The sequence below is a fragment of the Erinaceus europaeus genome, chromosome 6 (genome assembly GCF_950295315.1).
Source record: "Erinaceus europaeus chromosome 6, mEriEur2.1, whole genome shotgun sequence".
Taxonomy (NCBI): domain Eukaryota; kingdom Metazoa; phylum Chordata; class Mammalia; order Eulipotyphla; family Erinaceidae; genus Erinaceus; species Erinaceus europaeus.
In genome coordinates, this window is record NC_080167.1 from 6695132 (window position 1) to 6717978 (window position 22847).

General features: G+C 43.6%; 1 protein-coding gene across 8 annotated transcripts in view; it reads right to left on the bottom strand.

The window, feature by feature from the left end:
* BICDL1 (BICD family like cargo adaptor 1) overlaps positions 1-14677 on the bottom strand; it is a 79162-nt gene extending 64485 nt beyond the window's left edge. For 6 of the 8 annotated variants that reach the window (XM_060192994.1, XM_060192991.1, XM_060192987.1 and 3 more), the window contains exons 1-2: positions 13646-14677; positions 5041-5256 (exon numbers count right to left, since the gene is read on the bottom strand). In XM_060192994.1, coding sequence (XP_060048977.1) covers positions 5041-5256; positions 13646-14077 — 648 coding nt within the window. In that variant the 5' untranslated portion in view covers positions 14078-14677. The remainder of the gene's footprint in view (positions 1-5040; positions 5257-13645) is intronic. The other 2 variants (XM_060192993.1, XM_060192992.1) reach the window with 1 other exon arrangement.
* Between the last annotated feature and the right edge of the window lie 8170 nt (positions 14678-22847).

Sequence of the window (22847 nt, forward strand, 5' to 3'; positions counted from 1 at the left end):
TAGTTAATAAAATGATAAAGTGTCACTGAAACTGGCAGCTAGTGAAAACCCCAGGGGCTTGTCCTGCTTAAAAAGAGAAAGGGGAAAGAAAGCCACGAAACTATGAAGGGCCTATATTCAAGGCCAGAGAGGATACCAAGAATCTAGATCTAGTGGAAATATTATCTTCCTGTACTCTCTTGGGGGCAGCTTATGAGGATTTTCTACAGAGAAATTAGGCAAAAGAACTTCAACGACAAAGACATTACTGTAGTAAAATAACCATCAAAACTGCAACAAATATTTAATATATTTTCATACGCTGCTCACCATGAACACACGATGTTATTTTTATTTCAATAGTACCTGTGTGAGGGACACATTTTACCCTGATTTTAAAGATAAGGAGAGTGAGGCACAAACAAGGTCACCCAGCTAGTGAGAAGCTTAGTCAAGATTCAACATGGATAAAAAAATCCCAGATTCTGCACTTCTTGGCTCTGTCGTGTTAATATTATTATAGTTCTTCCTTCACTACCCTTGGACTATTTTTCACCAGATCAGAAAGCAAAGTTAAGTATACTTCTACTCATATTATTTTTTAACAGAAACTTATCCTCATAAAATAATTTTCCCTTTAAATGGTCTGGTTGATTGTATTAATTTCACAAGTCTCCAAAAGAAACACACGTAGATTTGTTTGTTTGTTTATTTTTTTTACCACCATCAGGGTTATTGCTGGGGCTTAATGCCATCACTAAGAATCCACTGCTCCCACCAGCCATTTTTTCTCTTTTTTTCTTTCCTTTTTATTTGATAGGACAGAAAGAAATTGAGAGGGGAGGGGGAGATAGAGAGATAGAGATAGATCGATGGAGATAGAGAGAGAGAGAGAAAAAAAAAAGACACCTGCAGAACTGCTTTCACTGTCATGAAGCTTCCCCCCTACAGGTACGGAGCACGGCTCAAACCCAGGTCCTTACACATGGCATCATGTGCACTCAACCAGGTGAGCCACTGCCTGGTCCCTATATTTATTATTTTAAATTAAAAAAAATATTTATTTTCCCTTTTGTTGCCCTTTTATTGTCGTTATTGATGTCGTTGTTGTTGGATAGGACAGAGAGACATGGAGAAAGGAGGGGAAGACAATGGGGGAGAGAAAGATAGACACCTGCAGACCTGCTTCACCGCCTGTGAAGTGACTCCCTTGCAGTTGGTGAGCTGGGGGCTTGAACTGGGATCCTTATGCATGTCCTTGCATCTCATGCCATGTGCACTTAACCCATTGTGCTATCGCCCGACTCCCATTTATTATTTCTTTACCAAAGCACTCCCAGCTCTGGCCTCCATTGGTGCTGGGGATTAACCCTGGAACTTCTGAGCCACAGATATGAAGGTGTTTTTGCATAACCACTATGCTATCTCCCTGGTCCTAAATATTTATTTTTACAATATTTTTAGTTTATTAAATGAGAAGGCAAGAGAACCAGAACATTACTTTTAACACATGTGGGAACAGTAACTGAACTCAGGATCTTATGCTTGAAGGTCCAAGACTTTATCTATTGAACCACCTTCCAGGCCAGCCCTAAACATTTAAAAAATTTTTTTTAATATTTATTTATTCCCTTTTGTTGCCCTTGTTCTTTTATTGTTGTAGTTATTGTTGTTGTTGATCTCACCGTTGTTGGATAGGACAGAGATAAATGGAGAGAGGAGGGGAAGACAAACGGGGAGAAAAAGAGAGACACCTGCAGACCTACTTCACCGCCTGTGAAGCGACTCCCCTGCAGGTGGGGAGCTGGGGGCTCGAACCGGGATCCTTATGCCGGTCCTTGCGCTTTGCGCCATGTGCACTTAACCTACTGTGCTACTGCCCGACTCCCTACCCTAAACATTTTTTTAAATAATAGTTTATTATTTACCTATTTATTGGGTAGAGACAGAAACTGAAATGAAAGAGAGAAAACAGAGGGGGTGAGAAAGCAAACACCTGCAGCACTGCTTCACCACTCGTAAAGCTTGACCTCTGCAGGTGGGGTCTGAGGGCTTGAACTATGGCTCTTATGCATGTGTGTTCAACCAATTGTACCACCACCCAGCCCCCTTAAACACTGTTTAAAATAGTTATTTATGAAGGCGGGGGAGAGAGGGAAGGGGGAACACTGTCGCCCCAGACAGTAACCTGGGTCCACCTGCACCTTAGACAACAGGCTCAGGCAAAAACTAGTAGAATCATGGGCCCCTTGGAACAGACCCAGGTTAATATTACTCTGGCACATGGGATACCGGAGATAGAACTCAAAACCTCATGGTTGCAAGCCTGGTGCTCTAGCCACTGCACCACCCAAGTTTGCTAAAGTAAGTATTTTTGTCCAATCTTCCATGAATAATAAAAGCAATTAGTATAAAATCTTACAAGGATAGAGTCCCTGCTCAGTTGCTGAAAAGGTTCCAGAACTGAGTACAAAGTGTGCTACTATGCTGGACCAAAGAAATGACTTCCTGTACTGTTGCAGCCAGTCACACGGTGATCTGATTCTCTGGGTGAGAAACTCGCAGGCAAGATCTGTTAACTGCTTATTTCACCACCTGAATCTCCTGCAGCCAGCTGCTTTCCATGTTCTCCTCATAGTCCCTCTCACTCACACCCCTCTTGCCCCTCCCTCCTTTACAATGTCCCCCACTCCCTTTCTCTTGTGGTAGCTTTGACTTCACTTTGTGAGGCATAAAATTTTCTTAGGGGCCAGGCGCTGGAGAACCTGGTTGAGCACACACATTACAGTGCTCAAGGACTCAGGTTCAAGCCCCTAGTCCCCACTCACAGGGTGAAAGCTCCACAAGAGGTGAAGCAGGGCTGCAGGTGTCTGTCCCTTTCTCTATCCCTCCCTCTCACATTTCTCTCTATCAAATAATAAATAAATAAATCAAAGATTTTAAAGAAGATTTTCACTAGTCTTAAGTGTTTACACAAGAAGAAACTATGACACCAACTACTGAAATAGCTACAGAGTGTGACCCACTGAATAAGAAGCAGCTTCAGGAATCTACCTTGTGCTAATCCTTTCTTAAAAGCCTAAGCACCAGACACTAACCATTCCAACAAGGGCAGTGCTTTCAAGAGAACATAAGTATTCGAGATTGAGATCAGAATGAACACTATTTCTCTCTCTGGTAAACGAATAATTAGTAGTTTTATTTTCAGCATCTAAGGACTGAGCTGAGGAACAATAAATAGTAGGACCCAAGTCTTATTATTCGAAAGTACGTGGATTTAGAAGTCAGGGCATTAAAAAAAAAAAAAAAGTCAGGGCACTAACAACATCTGTGCATTTGTTTGAAATGAATGATTTATATTTGAATCAGATTCCCGACTCTTCAGGTTTAAACTCTCTCTGCTCCAACTATGACACTGTCTCCCCAGACAATAACCTGGGTCCACCTGCACATTAGACATCAAGCTCAGGCAAAAACTAGTAAAATCATGGGCCCCTTGGAATATACCTAAAAGAAACCTAGTAGCTTTTTCTAAAATAGGAGACCCCAAATCTTCATCTGCAATATTGTTGCCTTTAGGTTCATGATTAGTCAACAATTTGTTCTGCTTTCTATCCTAACTCCTTTTCAGTCACCAGCTTCCAGATGCTACCATGACACCAGCCTGATTTCCCTGGGTAGATGACCCCACCAATGTGTCCTGGAGCTTCACCTCCCCAGACCCCGGCCCCACTAAGGAAAGAAAGGCAGGCTGGGAGTATGGATCGACCTGCCAACGTCCATGTTCAGCGGGGAAGCAATTACTGAAGCCAGACCTTCCACCTCCTGCACCCCATAATAACCCTGGGTCCATACTCCCAAAGGGATAAAGAATTTGGAAAGCTATCAAGGGAGGGAATGGGATAGGGAGTTCTGTTGGTGGGAATTGTGTGGAAATGCGCCCCTCTTATCCTATAGTCTTGTCAATATTTCCATTTTATAAATAAAAATTATATAAATATTTAAAAATAAAAACTCTCTCTGCAAAGGCCTCACAACTTGACTTTGGTTAATAAATTATCTCCATGACACCATCCTAAAAAAGGTACAAATAAAGAATTTTTACTGGGGTGTTTAAGTTTAAGTTTTAAGATTTAATAAGATTCACATGTGGTGAAACAGTGCTGCAGAGCCCTCTGATTTCCATCTTTATCAAAAGTAAATACTTTAATTAAAAAAGTTTTTTTTACTGGTAGTATGTCACAGGACTGTAAGATTACAATGTTTAGTTCCTCACCACACCTGTCACCAAAGATCTGGCTCCCAAAGATAAACACCATAGTTCTCCTAAGTCCTAGAAACAGTTTGCTTCCAAAATTAATAAATTAAAAAAATAATTTTACTTAATGTAGAAATAAAACAAATTTTAAACAAACACATGGACCTCCTTTATAATTAAATCATACAAAGGTATGTACATCACAAGTGTAACATAAATGACAAGCATGTGATCCCTAGAACCTTTCCCTAAGCTTTTCAAATTAAAGACAGTACCAATGACAGCAGTAACAACAACAATAAACAACAAGGGCAGCAAAAGGGAAAAAATAGCCTCTAGGAGCAGTGGATTCTTAGTGAAGGTACCAAGCCCCAGCAATAACCCTGGTGGCAAAAATAAATAAATAAAGACAGTATCATTTAATATTTGAACTAGGTGCAACCACACAATTTTTAGTAGCAACAGATTTTCTCTAGGTAAAGGAATCCTTGACTTTCAGAGCTGTAAGAATCATCAGATGTCAAGCACACCCCTTTTATTTAAAAACTGAGAAAACACTCAAGTTAAATGATAGTCAAAAGTCTCACAGTTGGTTAATGACAGACCTGGGCCTTGGCTCCTGGCTCTTAGCTCCTATTACAACACAGCTGAAGCTCTTGTAAGTGAAATATTTTTAATTTGCTGATTATCAAAACCAATGGCAACAAAAGTAGAACTACTCTTACCATATACATATGACTGTTAGCACACAGAGGCTGTGCTTCAACTTTTAGTATCTTACACTATAAATTCTTGTGACTCACCCTGCTGAGTTGATCCAATAACCTTTGGTTCTGTTCTGACAACTCCTGGACAGCCCGTGTCTTTTCTCGGTCTGCTTCCCGTAGATGAACTTGCTGTCTCTCTAACTCATCCTGAAGTTGTTTCACATCACTCTCCAGTTCTGACACACGCCCTTCCCACTCCCCTTCTCGGTTCTCAAATCTTCTTCTTAGTTCGTGTTTTTCTTGTTCTAAGTGCTGGGTGAAAAATGAAGAGAATTTAAAAACTGTTAAAAACTTCAGTCTTTCAATTTTCTTTTTCTCTTCACACTCTGCTAACTTTTCCTTTCCCCCAATAAGAACAACAAAGCATTCTGTGATATACTGAAAAGTTGCCCACTTCACAGTTACAGAAACATTCCCTTCAAGAGTAGTATGGAGTTGGTTTTTAAATTTAATTGTTTATGCCTGCAAGCTTGGGGTCAGAGGCATAGGAATTCACTCGAACTTTACACAAGTCATTTAATAACTGGTGAACTATACATTTAAACAACTTAAAGTGAGTCCTTTAAGAAGTTTTTTTTTTTAATAGTAAGTTTTTTTTTTAAATATTTTATTTATTTATTCCCTTTTGTTGCCCTTGTTGTTTTATTGTTGTTGTTGTTGGATAGGACAGAGAGAAATGGAGAGAGGAGGGGAAGACAGAGAGGAGGAGAGAAAGATAGACACCTGCAGACCTGCTTCACCGCCTGTGAAGCGACTCCCCTGCAGGTGGGCAGCCGGGGTTCGAACCAGGATCCTTATGCTGGTCCTTGTGCTTTGTGCCACCTGCGCTTAACCCGCTGCACTACAGCCAGACTCCCAAGAAGTTTTTTTTTTAACTTTTATTTATAAAATGGAAATATTGACAAGACCATAGAATAAGAGGGGTACAATTCCACACAATTCCCACCACCAGAACTCTGCATCCAATCCCCTCCCTTGATAGCTTTCCTATTCTTTATCCCTCTGGGAGTGTGGACCTAGAATCATGGGGTGCAGAAGGTGGACTTTAAGAAGTTTTTTTTCCCCAGAATCATCTATTATAACTAACATGATACCCAGGACTTAGAATCACCATATTTTCAGAGATGGAAAAAAAAGCTGCATAGATGTTTCAGATTAACTGAGTTTTGTTAAATGAGACAACAGAACACAGAGGTAACTAGACCACAGCCAATACTAATTAACTGCAGAGTGAAAACACTAGTAAATTTGAGTCTAGTTTACTTGGCTGTTTTGTGCTCTTAATCACACTCAAAAAATATTTGTTGTCATCTGTAACAACGTATTTCAAAATCATTAATGCTACTTCAGGAAATCCTGACACATTATATTAGCCTTGTGTATTTATTTCTGACCCATCCATCCATGGTATTTCTTTCTTTTTTTTTAAATTGCCACCAGGATTATTACTGGAGTTCAGTGCCCTCTCAGCAGCCTTTTTTTCCCCCTTTACTCAATAAGATAGAGAGGAACTGAGAGTGGAAGAAGCTTCACAGTTTGTGAAGCTTCTTCCCTGCAGGTGGGGAGCAGTGCCTTGAACTCAGGTCCTTGCACACACGGGTGTGCCACCACCCGGCCCTCCATTATTCATTCTTGACTTCATCTGTGACTCTGCCACTGTGCTGAGCAAAACAGATAATGCCTCTATGGAGTTTTCACTCCAGTGGGAGAGGATGAAAAAATAATCTTTGTGGCAAATGCTATTCAGGAAAAGTACAGATGGTTTGAAGCAAAAGCTCAATAGGAAAGGATTTTGTGCAGTAGAAGAAAATAAGAACATCTTTTTGTTTCTACGAGAAAAATACTGATGCCTTTTTATCCAGAGGCAGTGCCTTCCTACTTTAAAAGGGAAGTGTGCACAAAAAGGCCACATCTAGACCTCCAGGAGTATGTTAACTGCAAGTTAAAAGCAATGACCTTAACTCTTGGTGCTCTAAGAAAAGTTCTGCTTTGCGACCAGGCAGTGACACACCCAGCTGAGTGCACACATTACTATGCACAAGGACCTGGGTTCAATCCACCTCACCCTTCAGGGGAAGCTTCACAAATAGAGAAGCAGGGCTACAGGTATCTCTCTTTCTTTCTCCCTCATTTTACCTCTCCTCTCAATGCCTCTCTGTCCTGTCAAAAATAAATTAAGAACAATTTTTTTTAAGTAAGGTTCTGATTTATGTAGCCCAGGAGGTGACGAAGCATTGCACCTGAGGTTCTGAGTACAATCACATCTTCTTGAGTGATGATATGGTTCTCTCTCCCTCCATGACTCTTGTTAACAAATAAATCTTTAAAAGAAAAAGGGCTCCGGCTTATTTGTTCAAAAATGTGCCTACCTGGACCCTGACTCCAAAGATTCAATTAAGGCATAAAGCTACCTACCTAATCCATCTATCTAGGTTCTACCGGAAACTTGGAATGTAATGAAATCTGTCAAACATCGAAAATGTTTCAACAAGCTAAAATAAACATATGACTCTTCGGGAGTCGGGCGGTAGTGCAGCGGGTTAAGCGCAGATGGCGCAAAGCGCAAGAACCGGCATAAGGATCCCGGTTCAAGTCCCCGGCTCCCCACCTGCAGGGGAGTCGCTTCACAGGTGGTGAAGCAAGTCTACAGGTGTCTATCTTTCTCTCCTCCTCTCTGTCTTCCCCTCCTCTCTCCATTTCTCTCTGTCCTATCCAACAATGACATCAATAATAACTACAACAATGAAACAATAAGGGCAACAAAAGGGAATAAATAAATATTAAAAAATTTATTAAAAAAGATAAAAAAATATGACTCTTCTTCAGAAAACTCAATTCGGGAGTCAGGCGGTAGTACAGAGGGTTAAGCGCACGTGGCGCAAAGCAAGCACCGGCTTAAGGATCCTGGTTCCAGCTCCCAGCTCCCCACCTGCAGGGGAGTCGCTTCACAGGCAGTGAAGCAGGTCTGCAGGTATCGCTCTATTTCTCCCCTTTTGTCTTCCCCTCCTCTCTCCATTTCTCTCTGTCCAACAACGATGAGATCAATAGCAACAATAACTACAACAATAAAAGAACAAGGGCAACAAAAGGGAATAAATAAATAAATATTTAAAAGAAATTTTTTTTTAAATTAAAAAAAAAACCCTCAAGTCATCTCTTCACCTTGCAAGGCTACATTCTTATTCTATCCAAGTCCTCACATTTCAGATATGTTTTGGAATGCTTCATTTGGAAAGCCTTAAGAATCATTTAGTATTGGGCTGTCAGAAAAGTCAAGACACATTTTTGCACATGGTAGGCAATCAGTCCTTACTACTTCACATCTGAGGTGTGTCTACAGAACAGGTCTGTCTGACTCCTCTTTCTTCTAAGTGACCTAAAGTTACCCCCCCAAGATGAAAATTTATTAGAAAGCAATTGAAAGAACATGTCAAAAGATCATGACCAAAACATCAATCCAAAATGAAAATTCTGAGTGCATAAGCAAAGGTAGTTTTCACTGAAATGGCTGTACAGCCTCCCAGGCTGAGTACTCTAAGGGAACAGCTAATTGGTGGAGAACCACCAGTATACTGACCAAAGGAGCTTCACAGGCCAAGTGTGAAGCATGGGAACAAAGGATGACAGAGGGCGTCTCATCCGCATGGACACTTTCTGCTTTCTGCTTCTCTCATAATGTCAAAATTCCAAAAACAACAGTTTTTGCCACCGTAGAAACATGAGAGATGGAACAGACAAACAAATACTAACTGCAATCCATAATTGTGATACTTGGTTTTATTGAGTTTCTTCAAAATGAAAAAGACTGAGCAGAAGGCAGCAGCAAGAACGCAGTAATCAGAGTGTTACTGAGAGGCCAGATAAATGAGGCTTGTGTTCTAAAAGAACAGAGAGACTTAAAAATATTCAGCAAACAGCTGTTAGCGAACAGTCCAAACAACTGAAACAGTCCAATCTGCTTGGAGAGGGGCGGGGGAGGACAGGTGGTGCTGATCATTCTAGTCTGTCCTCAGAATTCTTTGGGCATGTGACAAACTTCCCAATTCAGGTTCCTAAGACTTTGAAACTATTATGAATTTAGCCTTTTGACTACTCTGAGAGAAGTTCCACCTTTCTTCAACTGTCTTTTCAATTATGTGCTAAATTAACCAGTAACTTGTAGGGAGAATATCATCCAGAGTATCAAGGCCAGGCTGTGCTTATGCTACCCTTTGTTTTTGAGTCATATATCTTAAAAGGTAAGGCCAAGATTGGGGCCGGGCGGTAATGCACCGGCTTAAGTGCACATGATGTGAAGCTCAAGGACCGGCTAAGGATCCCGACTGAGCCCCCGCCTCCCCACCTGCAGAGGAGTCGTTTCTCCATTTCTCTTTGTCCTATCTAACAACAATGACATCAATAACAACAGTAATAAATAACTACAACAACAATAAAAAACAAGGGCAACAAAAAGGAAAATAAATAAAAAATTTATTATCTATTTATTTATGTATCTATAGTCAGAAATTGAGAGGAAGGGGGAGAGGGGGCGGGCAGGGGTAAATAGCATAACGGTTATGCAAAGAGACACCTAAGGTTCCAGCATCCCAGATTCAATTCCTTGCACCACCATAAGCCAGAGCTGAGCAGTACTCTGGTAAAAATAAAAAAAAAATAAAAAGTGTTTTTAAAAAAAAAGTGGGGGGAGAGAGAGAGGCACCTGCAGCCCTCCTTTACCAGCTGCGAAGCCTCCTTCCCCATGCAGGGACCTGGCGCTTAAACCCGAAGGAGGTACAGTGGCTAAAGCACTGGACTTCGAAGCGCAAAGCCCTAAGTTTGCTCCCTGGTTTCGTATGTGTCAAAGAGACGCACTGGCTCTCTCCTCCTTCTCTCATGTCAGTAATATATAAAACATGAAAAACAAATGAACTTGCAAAGAAATGATAACACTACTTTTAGAACTATGGTGGCTACTGGAGGGGCGGTAAGGTAATTAACTGGGATGGGGGCAGGTAGAGGGTTCAGGTAATGGCAAGGTAGATGTGAAATTAAGTAAGGAAGTGAAACTCTGGTGATGGGTGTGGTCAATCTTCCAAATGGAGCAATGAAACTATGCTCCCAATTTTTTAATGTTGTAAATCAATGTTAATTCAAAACCATCCTAAACATAACGAGTCAATAGCATTAAAACTGTTAAAGAAATAGATTTCTTTTTGTAAAAATTTTTTTTATATTTATTTTATTTATTTATTTATTCCCTTTTGTTGCCCTTGTTGTTTTTATTGTTGTAGTTATTATTGTTGTTGTCGTTGTTGGATAGGACAGAGAGAAATGGAGAGAGGAGGGGAAGACAGAGAGGAGGAGAGAAAGACAGACACCTGCAGACCTGCTTCACCGCCTGTGAAGCGACTCCCCTGCAGGTGGGGAGCCGGGGTTCGAACCGGGATCCTTATGCTGGTCCTTGTGCTTTGCGCCACCTGCGCTTAACCCGCTGCGCTACAGCCTGACTCCCAAAGAAATAGATTTCTGCAAAGAAAGCAACCATTCTATTTGGCTCAGGATATGATTCTTAAAAACCAAAAAGACAGGGCCGGGTAGTAGCGCACCTGATTAAGCTCACATAGTGAGAAGTGCAAGGACCCTGCACGAGGTTCCCAGTTCGAGCCCTCAGCTCCCCACCTGCAAGGGGTCGCTTCACAAGCGGTGAAGCAGGTCTGCAGGTGTCTTATCTTTCTCTCCCCGTTCCCCTCCTCTCTCTTCTGCGCTATCAACAGCAATAATAACAATGGAAAAAAGATGGCCCCTAGGAGTAGCAGATTCATAGTCCAGGCACCAAGCCCCAGCAATAACCTTGGAAGCAAAAAAAAAAAAAAAATCACAAAAAGGGAGCCAGGTGGTGGCACACCTGGCTGAGTGCACATGTTACAATATGCAAGCACACAGGTTCAAGTCCCTGGTCCCCACTTGCAGGGGGAAAGTCTAATGAGTGGTGAAGCAGGGCTGTCTGTCTGTCTGTCTGTCCATCTCTATCTGCCACTCCCCTCTTGATTTCTGGCTATGTCAATCCAATAAATAAAGGTAACAAAAAAAGTCACAAAGAGATATATAACACAGTGGTTTGTGCACTGTAATTTCGTGCCTTAGGCTCAGTAGGTCCCGAGTTAATCTCTGGCACTACACAGGCCAGAGCTTCAAAAAGCTTGGTAAAAACAAAATAAAACAGAAACTGGTGTTTACCCTTAAATGAATTAAGACTTTAAAGACTGTGTTTGCCACTAATGAGAGATGGCAAACAGAACCTTGGATTCAGTGCTGAATAATGAGAAGGTAGTAGAAAAGATCTTGAAAATGGCTTGCTGATAATGAAGTGAGAATGATGCCAATTTGAAATAGCAAGAGAGCAGACCAGACTAAAATAAGTTCAGTCTTGTTACTTAATAGTCAAAATGCACCATTCTCTCAGTCTACCTAGGCATTTGTCTTTCAGACAACCTGTGAGAAAATGTGTTTGACTACACAGTTTGACAGTTGTGGAAAGTTATGAATGTTTTTTAAAGCAAGGGCTGGTTCTATACTCCCAAATACTTAACTGGAGATATAGCAGAGTGGTGTGCCAAACTTTAGAAGCATTCTAAGCAGGCATTCTAAAATCAAGGCAACTCAAAAAATATGTAGAGAAAATCTACATGCAGTATTAATGAAATGGTTGTTTCTCAGACGTTACTCTGATACCAAAAGAATTAACAAGCACATAATGACAATACCTTAGTCGGACATTTAAATGTTCATTTAAAAAAACTAATGAACAGTCCACCCCTTCACTCAACTTCAATAATAACTGACATATTTTAACTAAACTTTTCAAAAATCACTTCTTTAAACTGTGAAGTATGCACCAAGTTTAGCCATTAAATATTTCACAACAGTATGCAACCAATCTTTAGAATTTAAATATAAACTTTTAACATTTTACTACCAACCTGTGGAAGAGTGAAGCTTTAAAAGAGCAAACTTTAAATTATTTATTATTACCTCTTAGTAAATAACAAAAAGTCAAAGGTAATTTACACTTTTACAACAGAACCTTTCTTGATGGTGCAGAATTCTGAAATTGTTTTCCTTTGTTGTTGGAAGTATAAAGGCTCCATCCACATGGCACCCAGGATGTGTGTAACTGCACTCTCTGGATCCCTCTGAAATCTACCACTAATCAAACTGACTGATATCACGGGCCTTTTAAGTTAGCTGTCTCTTTAATCACGTCACTCACTAAAGGAATTTCAAATCACAAGCATAAATCTCGCAGTAGTACTTTTATACGGAGTGCTGTAATTGAATCTCTTTTAAAAAACAGACACCCTTTTACTTCTAGACTTCAATTTCAAGTGAAAATTAAACAATTCAGTTCATTGGCTGCTTTTTGGCAGCCCAGAGATAGGCTTCACAAACCACTTTTGAGAGAGAGATCTTGGGAGTTCATCAACTGGCAGACCTAGTTAACAGGCCAACCGAACCACAGGGCACTCGCTGGTTTCCTTTTCTCTCCCTGATTTACTCTGATATGCCTCTGGACTGCAGACAGACTTAAATCTCACTGTAGAAACGGTTCTGTATCTGCATTCTGAAGCGGTGATACGGGATCAGGCTGGAGTCAGTTTCAGACCTTATACAGGGCTGTACTACTATAACTAAGAGTGAAAAGAACTGGGTAACAGTCGTAAATGCACAGGCAGAAACAAGCTTGCTTCTACTGCCCTAATTGTCCCCACTTAAAAAAACAACAAGTATTTAGAAATCACGGCATCCTGTACCTCTTTCTCGTCCTTTCCCTAGTTATGGGCAAGAAAATAAGCAGGCATAGCTTGGAAGGATTTTGGTCCAGAGAGTTGGCAGAAATCTCATGCTTATGGGGTATTTGTACCGTAGTTAAAGTAACGTGGTTCTCGTAGATCGCACTTGGTCATCTAGCTGCTTATGTCAGATCACGGACACAGAGAAGCACTATTTAAACGCCCATGGACACTGAGGACCGAATTAAATCCACTCCCAGCAGTCACATGTTGAGCCCGGGCTCGCCTGATTTCTGCAGGTTTCCTAATCCTTGAGTATTGGAAGACTATTATAAAAGCCCCTGCAGAGGCACTTGTTTCCCACAGCTCTGAGCTGCCGGCAAGTTGAGGCAAGGCCATCTGGCGGCCCTGACGCCTCCCCAGGAGCTTCAGGCTCACACCTTGCTTACAGATGAGCTCCTAGTCCAGGAAGCCCGGGCGTGTTCTAAACGCTTCCCGGCGCCCCCTTCCCGGTGGTGCGGACGAGCCTCAGCGCGGCCTCCATTAGTCACACGGGGGGTGGGGGGTGGGGGGTGGGGGGTGGGGGGTGGGGGCTGCCGCCTTGGATGCCGGGTCCCGCAACACCTACGGAACAGGCCCTGGGAGCCGCTTGCTGGGAGCCGAGCGGGCAAACCAGGTGGCTTCGGTGCCCGCCCCGGCCCGATGGTCGCGAACACCCCGTCCTCTCCCTGTCTCCCACCCCCGTTTGCAGGCGGCTTTCCGGGAGGCACGGTGCGCGGGGAGGGCAGAGGGGGGCCAGCGGCTCCCGAAGCCACCCCGGGGCCTCTCACCCAGCCGCCCACCCATCCCCGGGGACGGGGTGCCGCCCTCACCTCCAGCTTGTCCGTCAGCTCCTTGTGCATCTGCTCGTACTGCCGGCTCATGTCCTGGTTCCTCTCGAGCAGCGCCTTGCCCAGCCGGGCCGCCAGCACCAGGTCCTTCTCCTTCTGCCGGATCACCGACAGCAGCTCGGGATCCTGGGCGGCTGCAGCGTGCAGTCCGGCCCCGTCGGCCAGAGACCCGGGCTCGGCCACAGGCGGCTCCCCGGCCTCGCACGGCCGCTCCCCGGCCGCCAGCAGCGCCAGCTCCTCCTCGAACGCCAGTTCCAGGTCCCCGGGGTCGCCGGGGAAGGAGACGAGGGCGGCGGCGGCGGCGGCGGCGGCGGCGTTGTCCGGGGCCGCGGCGGGCACCTCCATGCAGCAGGCGCTGTCCGGCTCGGCGGGTGCTGAAGCTCGGCCGGCCAAGCCCAGGCAGAAGGCGGACATGGCCCGCGCGCGCCGAGCCCGCAGCGGTGCGGCCCGGCCGGCGCGCGCCAGGCTGCAGCGGGGAGGGGCCCCGCCGCGCAGCCCTGCGCCCCGCGCCTCGCCCGCCGCGGCCGCACGCGCCCCCCGGTCCCCCGAGCCCTCGGCGGCGCGCCGGCCCGCCCCCGCCCCCGCCCCGCCCCGCCCCGGGCTCAGCTGCTCCGCCGCGCGCGCTGGGGACGCCGACGCGGCGCCGGGAAGGCTGGGCGAGGAGCGCAGACGGACGGAGGGCCCGCGACGCGCGACGGGAGGCCGCGACCGGGACGCCGCCGCCGCCGCCGCCGCCGACGCCAACGCCAACGCCAACGCCAACGCCGGGCTCTCAGCCGCCCTGGGGCCGCCGCCGCCGCCGGCCGGGCCGCGCCTCACGGGGCGGGCTGCGCTCCGCTGTGGCTGCGACGCTCGCTGCTGCCGGCGGCCGCGCCCTGCAGCCGCGCTCCATGTCCCTCGGCTCGGCGGCAGCCCCGGCAGCAGCGGCGACGGCGGCGGCCGCTGCTGCAGGGGCCGAGGCGGCGGCTCCACATCGCCCGGCCGGCTCCTTGCTTCCTGCCCGTCCGCCGCCGCGGCTCCTCCCGCTCACCGGACCGACCGCACCCCGCCCCGGGCTTCCGGCCGCGCCCCCGTCTCCCCGCCCCCGGGGCTGGCGCAGACTGACGCGCGCGGGCACCTGTTCCCCGAACCCGCGCGGGATTCGCCCGCCCGCGGGTCTCCCCAGCGGCGCCCAGGTGGCGCCGGACGCCTTAACCCCTGCGCCCAGGAGGGGGCCGGTGCGCGCGCCGCCGGCGGCTGGCGCATCCCTAGGGGCTCCGCAGGTCTCTCGGCGCGGCCACGCCCCCGACCTCGGGGGGGGGGGGTCCCCCAAGAGCTGTGGCCCCGCCCTCATACGCGCACCTCGAGGCGTGGCCTCGCGCGCACCTCCCTGAGTGGCCCCTCCCCGAGCCTCGTTCTCACCTCCAGCCCCGCCCCAGGCCTAGTTCTCACCTCTGGCTCGGCTCCGCCCCCAGCCTCGTTCTCACCTCTAGCCCCGCCCCCGGCCTGGTTCTCACCTCTGGCTCTGCTGGGCCCGGCCTCTCTCCCATTTACTAGGCCCCGGGGTGTTTCAGTCGGCTGTCCGCTTGTCTGGTCACCACCTCTTAGGTGGTCTGCATGGAGGCTGAGGACATTCTTCCTAGACCGGTGGCCTGGATCCTAGAGGGAACCGCGGTCAGGGTATTTAGAATTTGGCCCCCAGGAGAGGGAACCCCAGAGAGCAGAAGGGGGAGAGGGGATGTCTTCAGAAACCCAGTATGTTAATGATGACACAGGAATGTGAAGGACCAGAGGCCTCAGCTATCAGCAGGCTCACTAGCCAAGCAAGAAAGGCGTTATTCTGAGAAATAACTGAAAAGTCTGCTCAGAGATGGGCGTGCACGCAGTCACCCTAATAATGACTTATGTTTACTAGACACTTAGTATATGCCATGTCCTGTGTTAAGGGCTGCATACGTACTATTTTAGATAATCCTCACAAGAATCTTATAAAGTCAGCACGGTCACTCTTCCTATATTGCATAAGAGGGGATTTTGGCTTCCAGAGACAGAGTCATCTGCTTAGGTCATTGAGACAGTCTTGTCGAGGAGGCTGACTCTGGGGTTCTGTCAATCTTAATTCTTTTATTTTCTTCATATAAAAGATGTCTTGAGGAAGAGAAATGGTTATTTGTGACCAAGATGACTTTCACTGTAGAAGGTGGTGTGGGGAACACCTCCTGTGATGATTAAAAGGATCAACCTTCTCAGGGATGCTCTTGTCTCCTGTTTTCAGAAACAATCCCTCCTGAAGCTAGACTTGGGCCTTGTTCTTTCCTTTTTTTCTCGGACAGCAACCCATTTCTGATATTTTACATAACGAATACTTTAATTCATCACTGTGTAATGGGAAATTCAGGATCAGAGGTGGTCAAATGGTTCCTCATAGCTTTTATTGTTTATTAAAAGTGAGCCCAGACATCATTTATGTATGCATCGTTTCTTTTTTGTGTCCTAGAGCCTCAGGGCTGGCTTTGTTTACTTGTTGAATGGAAAGGAGATAGACAATAGAGTGGTTTCCACAATAGTATTAGAGCAAAATTTGGGGAATTGACTACAGTACCATTTCAACAAGAACCTTTTTTAAAAAAAAAAAAAAAAAAACACTTTTGTCATTTCTATCCACCGAAGGGTAAATCTATCCTTAATCTAACATATCAAGAGCAAACAAAATTTTAATCAAAAGGGTTTTGAAGTACTAGACTTGCAATTTGTATTTTTTAAAATGTCTTTGCTAACATTTCTTTTTTTTAATAAAGTTTATTTATTCTCCCTTTTGTTGCCCTTGTTTCTTATTGTTGTTATAGTTATTATTGTTGTTATTGTTGCTGTCGTTGGATAGGACAGAGAGAAATGGAGAGAGGAGGGGAGACAGAGAGGAGGAGAGAAAGACAGACACCTGCAGACTTGCTTCACTGCTTGTGAAGCGACTCCCAGGGGAGTCGGGGGCTCGAACCGGGATCCTTAACGCCGGTCCTTGTGCTTCACACCACGTGCGCTTAACCTGCTGCGCTACCGACCGACTCCCTTTGCTAACATTTCTTAAGCCCGGTGATCCTACTCAGACATACCTGTTAGTGTGAAATTGAATTATTACAGTGCTAGCTCTGTTTTATTTAAGAGCCTTTCTGAAAACGTTCTAGTTGCTAAGCTTTCTGTGAGTCATCATAGGAAGATCAGCTCAAATTTTGAGGAGATACTTAGAATAGTGGTCTTATATTTTTTAGTCTCTTTACACTCTTAAAAACACTGAAAAAAACAATAACACACAAGTATGTACTTTATGTATGTATAGGTATTAACATTTACCATAGATTTAGAAAATTAAAAGATATTGGTTTTCACTTAAAAATACAATAAACGTGGCTTGGGAGGTAGCTCAGTGGGTAAAATATCTACCTTGTTAGATGTTGACGCACTGAGTTCAATCCCTAGCACCATATGAAAGTGCCATGAATAGCACCAAGGGAATCTTTTGGATGATGGAGTGGTTCTTTGACCTGTGTATCTCTCTGTCTCTGTCTCTTTCTGCCTTGGTATTTCTCTCTTCCCTAAATATGTGTGTATACAATAAATGTATGTGTATACAGAATAAATACATGTATATGTTATATTAAATTCATAAATATGTATATGTATGTAAATAAGTCTATGTAGAATAAAAGTGGAATGAGGAAGTACCTCATTGGTATTGTACGTACACGAAGTTCTGGATTCATTCCCTCATATCCACATAAAAATCACAATTTCCCACGTGGCACGAAGCTCAAGGACCTGTGCAAGGGTCCCGGTTCGAGCCCCCCGGGTCCCCACCTGCAGGGAGTCACTTCACAAGTGGTGAAGCAGGCCTGCAGGTGTCTATCTTTCTCTCCCCCTCTCTTGTCTTCCTCTCCTCTCTCCATTTCTCTCGGTCTTATCCAACAACAATGACATCAATAACAACAACAAGAATGACTACAACAATAATAAAAACAAGGGCAACAAAAGGGAAATAAATAAATAAATAAAATAAAAAATTACGGTTTCCTTATTTGCTACATGTTAATATGATGCATGTTAGTGAAAACTATTCAGAATCAAAAAATAAATAAAAAGAGCATTATTTCTTTTTTTAAAAAAATTTCTTTATCAGTAGATTAATAGTTTACAGTTGACAGTAAAATACAATTGTACATGTATAACATTTCCACATAACAATATAACATGTTCCAGGACATGAATCCTCCCTCCCCACCCTAGAGTCTTTTACTTTGGTGCAGTACACAAAGAACATTATTTTTATTTTGTGCAAATGTCTTTGTTTGGCTAAACAGTAGACAGTAATATCCTTATATTTGCTTCTCCATTCAGTGAACAGATATTTCATTTTTACTGAAATATATAAAAAAACCCTGCTTCACAAAGATTTGATTGGGAAAAGAACTATTTTAATAGCCTTTTGAGATCATTGTAGATACTTTTTTTTCCAGGAGTTTATACATAATTTTTTAATTTCTTTATTGGGGAATTAATGTTTTACATTCAACAGTAAATACAATAGTTTGTACATGCATAACATTTCCCAGTTTTCCATATAACAATACAACCCCCACCAGGTCCCCTGTCATCCTTCTTAGACCTGTATTCTCCCCACCCACCCACCCCAGAGTCTTTTACTTTGGTGCGATACGCCAATTCCAGTTCAGGTTCTACTTGTGTTTTCTTTTCTGATCTTGCTTTTCAATTTCTGCCTGAGAATGAGATCATCCCATATTCATCCTTCTGTTTCTGACTTATTTCACTTAACATGAATTTTTCTTTTTTTAATTTTAATTTTATTTTTAGTGAAAGAGGGACACAGAGAAAGATACACAGAGAGAGCTACCAGAGCACTGCTCAGCTCTGGCTTATGATGGTGCTGGGGACTGAACCTGGGACTTTGGAGCCTCAGGCTTGAAAGTCTCTTGCATAACCATTAGCTGTCTCCACAGCCCAACATGAATTTTTCAAGGTCCATCCAAGATCAGCTAAAAATGGTGAAGTCACTATTTTTTATAGCTGAGTAGTATTTCATTATATATATATACCACAACTTGCTCAGCCACTCATCTGTTGTTGGACACCTGGGTTGCTTCCAGGTTTTGGCTATTTCAAATTGTGCTGCCAAGAACATACGTGTAGATTCGACTTCCGGAGGCGGAGCTACGAGCAGCAGATGGCTTTATCTCCTCTCCTCTCCTCTCTTCTCCCGGATCAACTAGGAATACCAAAGGAGACCACCCGGACCGAAACAAGACAGGACTAGAATGACCACAGGAGCCCAGTAAATCACCCGTGAGTACAAACACGCGTGGCTGGTGACAGAGAGGAGAGAGGGGCCTAAGGAGAGATTAAGTGACTGCTAACAGTTCAACAGTTTATCAGTGGAGACACCACCTCCAGTCTGCTCCACAACAAGGAGACAGCTGAAGGGAGGAAAGGACTCCCCAGAGACTCACCAAGTGCAACTCTGAGTCTCCATTGCTACTACCCTCAGAATCTGGAGCAGCGACAGGGAGGGACACCAGGGGACAGAGATCTAACCGGGAAACTCAGGAGAAGACCTATACCTCGGTGGCATAGCTGAGGGGCTGTGAAAGTCTCTTTGCATAACCACTGGATTATCTCTGCCACACCCTGCTTTATCTCTTGGTCAGGAGTCAGTGATTAAGCTAAGAAGCCTATTGATAGTTTAAAAGCCCTCAGGCTCCCATAGCCTACAGGGAAGAAAAAAAAAGAGGCTTTTACACCACTGAGCTCCAACTCAGGGATTGAAAAAACTGTTAACTTCCACCACCGTAACACCTTTAATTAAATTACTTAGACACAAGTCAATCCAGGCAATAGTGATCAATAATTTGAAAAGTACTGATAAAGGGAACTCATAACATAATATATAAAATGGTAAAACAACAAGAAAAAATATTGGAGACTCGAACCAGGACAAGAGTCCAGCTAAAAGTCCTCCAGAGGGTGAAGCACAAAACAACGAGTTCAACATCCAAACATTAGCTAAGGAAATAATAACAGGAGTGAGTAAAGAATTTGAAAACATTGTAATCAGAAATGCAGGAACAACAAATGAGAATATGGAAGAAAATTCTAATTATCTCATGGTTATTAGAGAGCTGAAAGCTGAAATCGCTGAGCTAAGAAGGCAACTAGCTGAACAAGCTAAAACAGTATCAGAGCAGGGCAACAAAATAGATGAACTCCAGAAAGCAGTAGAGGGCAGAGAGAATAGAATCTATGAGGCTGAAGACAGAATTAGCAAGATTGAGGATGAATTAGAGACAACTAAAAAAGAAGTAAGAGATCTCAAAAAGAGATTAAGAGATGCTGAAAACAACAACAGAGTCCTATGGGATGACTTCAAAAGAAACAATATACGCATTATTGGCTTACCAGAGGAAGAAAGAGAAGGGGAGGAAGAAAGCATTCTCCAGGCCATAATAGCTGAAAATTTCTCTAGTCTAGACAACACCAAAGACATAAAGATTCAAGAAGCCCAGAGGGTCCCAAACAGAATTAACCCAGACCTAAAGACACCAAGACATGTCATACTTAGAATGGAAAGGAATAAGGATAAAGAAAGGATCCTCAAGGCTGCAAGAGAAAAACAAAGAGTCACCTACAAAGGAAAACCCATAAGATGAGCAGCAGACTTCTCCATACAAACACTACAGGCCAGAAGAGAATGGCAAGATATCTATCGAGTGCTCAATGAGAAAGGCTTTCAGCCAAGAATACTATATCCTGCTAGACTGTCATTCAGACTAGATGGAAGCATCAAAACCTTCTCAGACAAGCAACAGTTGAAGGAAGCAACCATCACCAAGCCTGCCCTGAAAGAAGTTCTGAAAGGTCTCCTATAAACAACCAGACCACCACAAATAGGACATATATCAAAACCATCTAAAACTCTTCAAGAATGGCATTAAAATATCTTCAGTCTTTGATATCAATAAATGTCAATGGCCTGAATTCACCTATTAAAAGACACACAGTAGGAAGATGGATCAGAAAACACAACCCAACAATATGTTGTCTACAGGAAACTCACCTAACCAACAAGACAAACACGGACTTAAAGTAAAAGGATGGAAAACTATCATTCAAGCCAATGGCCCACAAAAAAGGGCAGGAACAGCTATTCTCATATCTGACATGATAGACTTTAAAATAGATAAGATTAAAAAAGATAGGAATGGACACTACTTAATGCTCAGAGGATCAGTCAATCAAGAGGACTTAACAATTATTAATATCTATGCACCCAATGAGAAGCCATCTAAATACATCAAACTTCTACTGAAGGAGCTACAGCAATATATTAACAGTAACACAATCATAGTAGGGGACTTCAACACCCCACTATCTCAACTTGACAGATCATCCAGGAAGAAAATCAGTAAAGACATAAGGGAGCTAAATGAAGAGATAGATAAACTAGAACTATTGGACATTTTCAGAGTCATTCATCCCAAGAAACTGGAATACACATTTTACTCAAATCCACATGGGTCATTCTCAAGGATAGACCATATGTTAGGCCACAAAGACAGCATCAGCCTATTCAAGAGCACTGAAATCATCCCAAGCATCTTCTCAGACCACAGTGGAATTAAACTAACACTTAACAATCAACAAAAGATTAGTAACAGTCCCAAAATGTGGAAGCTCAACAGTACACTTCTTAACAACTTCTGGGTCAAAGAGGAAATCAAGGAAGAAATCAAAATGTTTCGAGAGTTCAATGAAAATGAAGACACAAGCTATCAAAATATTTGTGACACAGCTAAAGCAGTCCTAAGAGGGAAGTTCATAGCTATACAAGCACACATTAGGAAACAAGAAAAGGCACAAATAAACAGCCTGATTGCACATCTCAAAGACCTAGAAGAAGAACAACAAAGGAATCCTAAAGGAACCAGAAGGACAGAAATCACTAAAGTTAGGGCAGAAATAAATAACATTGAGAATAAGAAAACCGTACAAAAGATCAATGAAAGTAAATTTTGGTTCTTCGAAAGAGTAAACAAAATCGACAAACCTTTAGCCAGACTCACAAATCAAAAAAGGGAGAAGACCCAAATAAATCGGATAGTAAATGAAAGAGGAGATATCACAACAGACACTGCAGAAATTCAACATATCATGCAAGGCTTCTATGAACAACTATATGCCACCAAGCTAGAGAACCTGGAAGAAATGAATGATTTCCTAGATACCTACCAACTTCCAAAACTAAGTAAAGAGGAAGTGGATAACATGAACAGGCCCGTCACAGCTAATGAAATTGAAACAGTTATCAAAAATCTTCCCAAAAATAAAATTCCTGGACTAGATGGTTTTACAAATGAATTCTACAAAACTTTCAAAGAAGAACTAATACCTCTACTTTTAAAAGTCTTCCAGAAGATTGAAGACCCTGGAATACTCCCTGCCAGCTTCTATGAAGCCAACCTCACCCTGATACCAAAAGCAGACAGGGACACAACCAAAAAAGAAAACTACAGACCAATATCTCTGATGAACATAGATGCGAAAATATTGAACAAAATTCTAGCCAACCGGATACAGCAGTATATCAAAAAGATTGTTCATCATGACCAAGTGGGGTTTATCCCAGGCATGCAAGGTGGGTTTAATATACGTAAATCAATCAATGTGATCCACCACATCAACAAAAGCAAGAGCAAAAACCACATGGCCATATCAATAGATGCAGAGAAAGCCTTTGACAAAATACAACATCCCTTTATGATCAAAACACTACAGAAAATGGGAAAAGATGGAAAATTCCTGAAGATAGTGGAGTCTATATATAGCAAACCTACAGCCAACATCATACTCAATGGTGAAAAACTGGAAGCATTTCCCCTCTGATCCGGTACTAGACAGGGCTGCCCACTATCACCATTACTATTCAACATAGTGTTGGAAGTTCTTGCCATAGCAATCAGGCAGGAGCAAGGAATTAAAGGCATACAGATTGGAAGAGAAGAAGTCAAACTCTCCTTATTTGCAGATGACATGATAGTATACATGGAAAAACCTAAGGAAGCCAGCAAGAAGCTTTTGGAAATCATCAGGCAATACAGTAATGTGTCAGGCTATAAAATTAACATTCAAAAGTCAGTGGCAT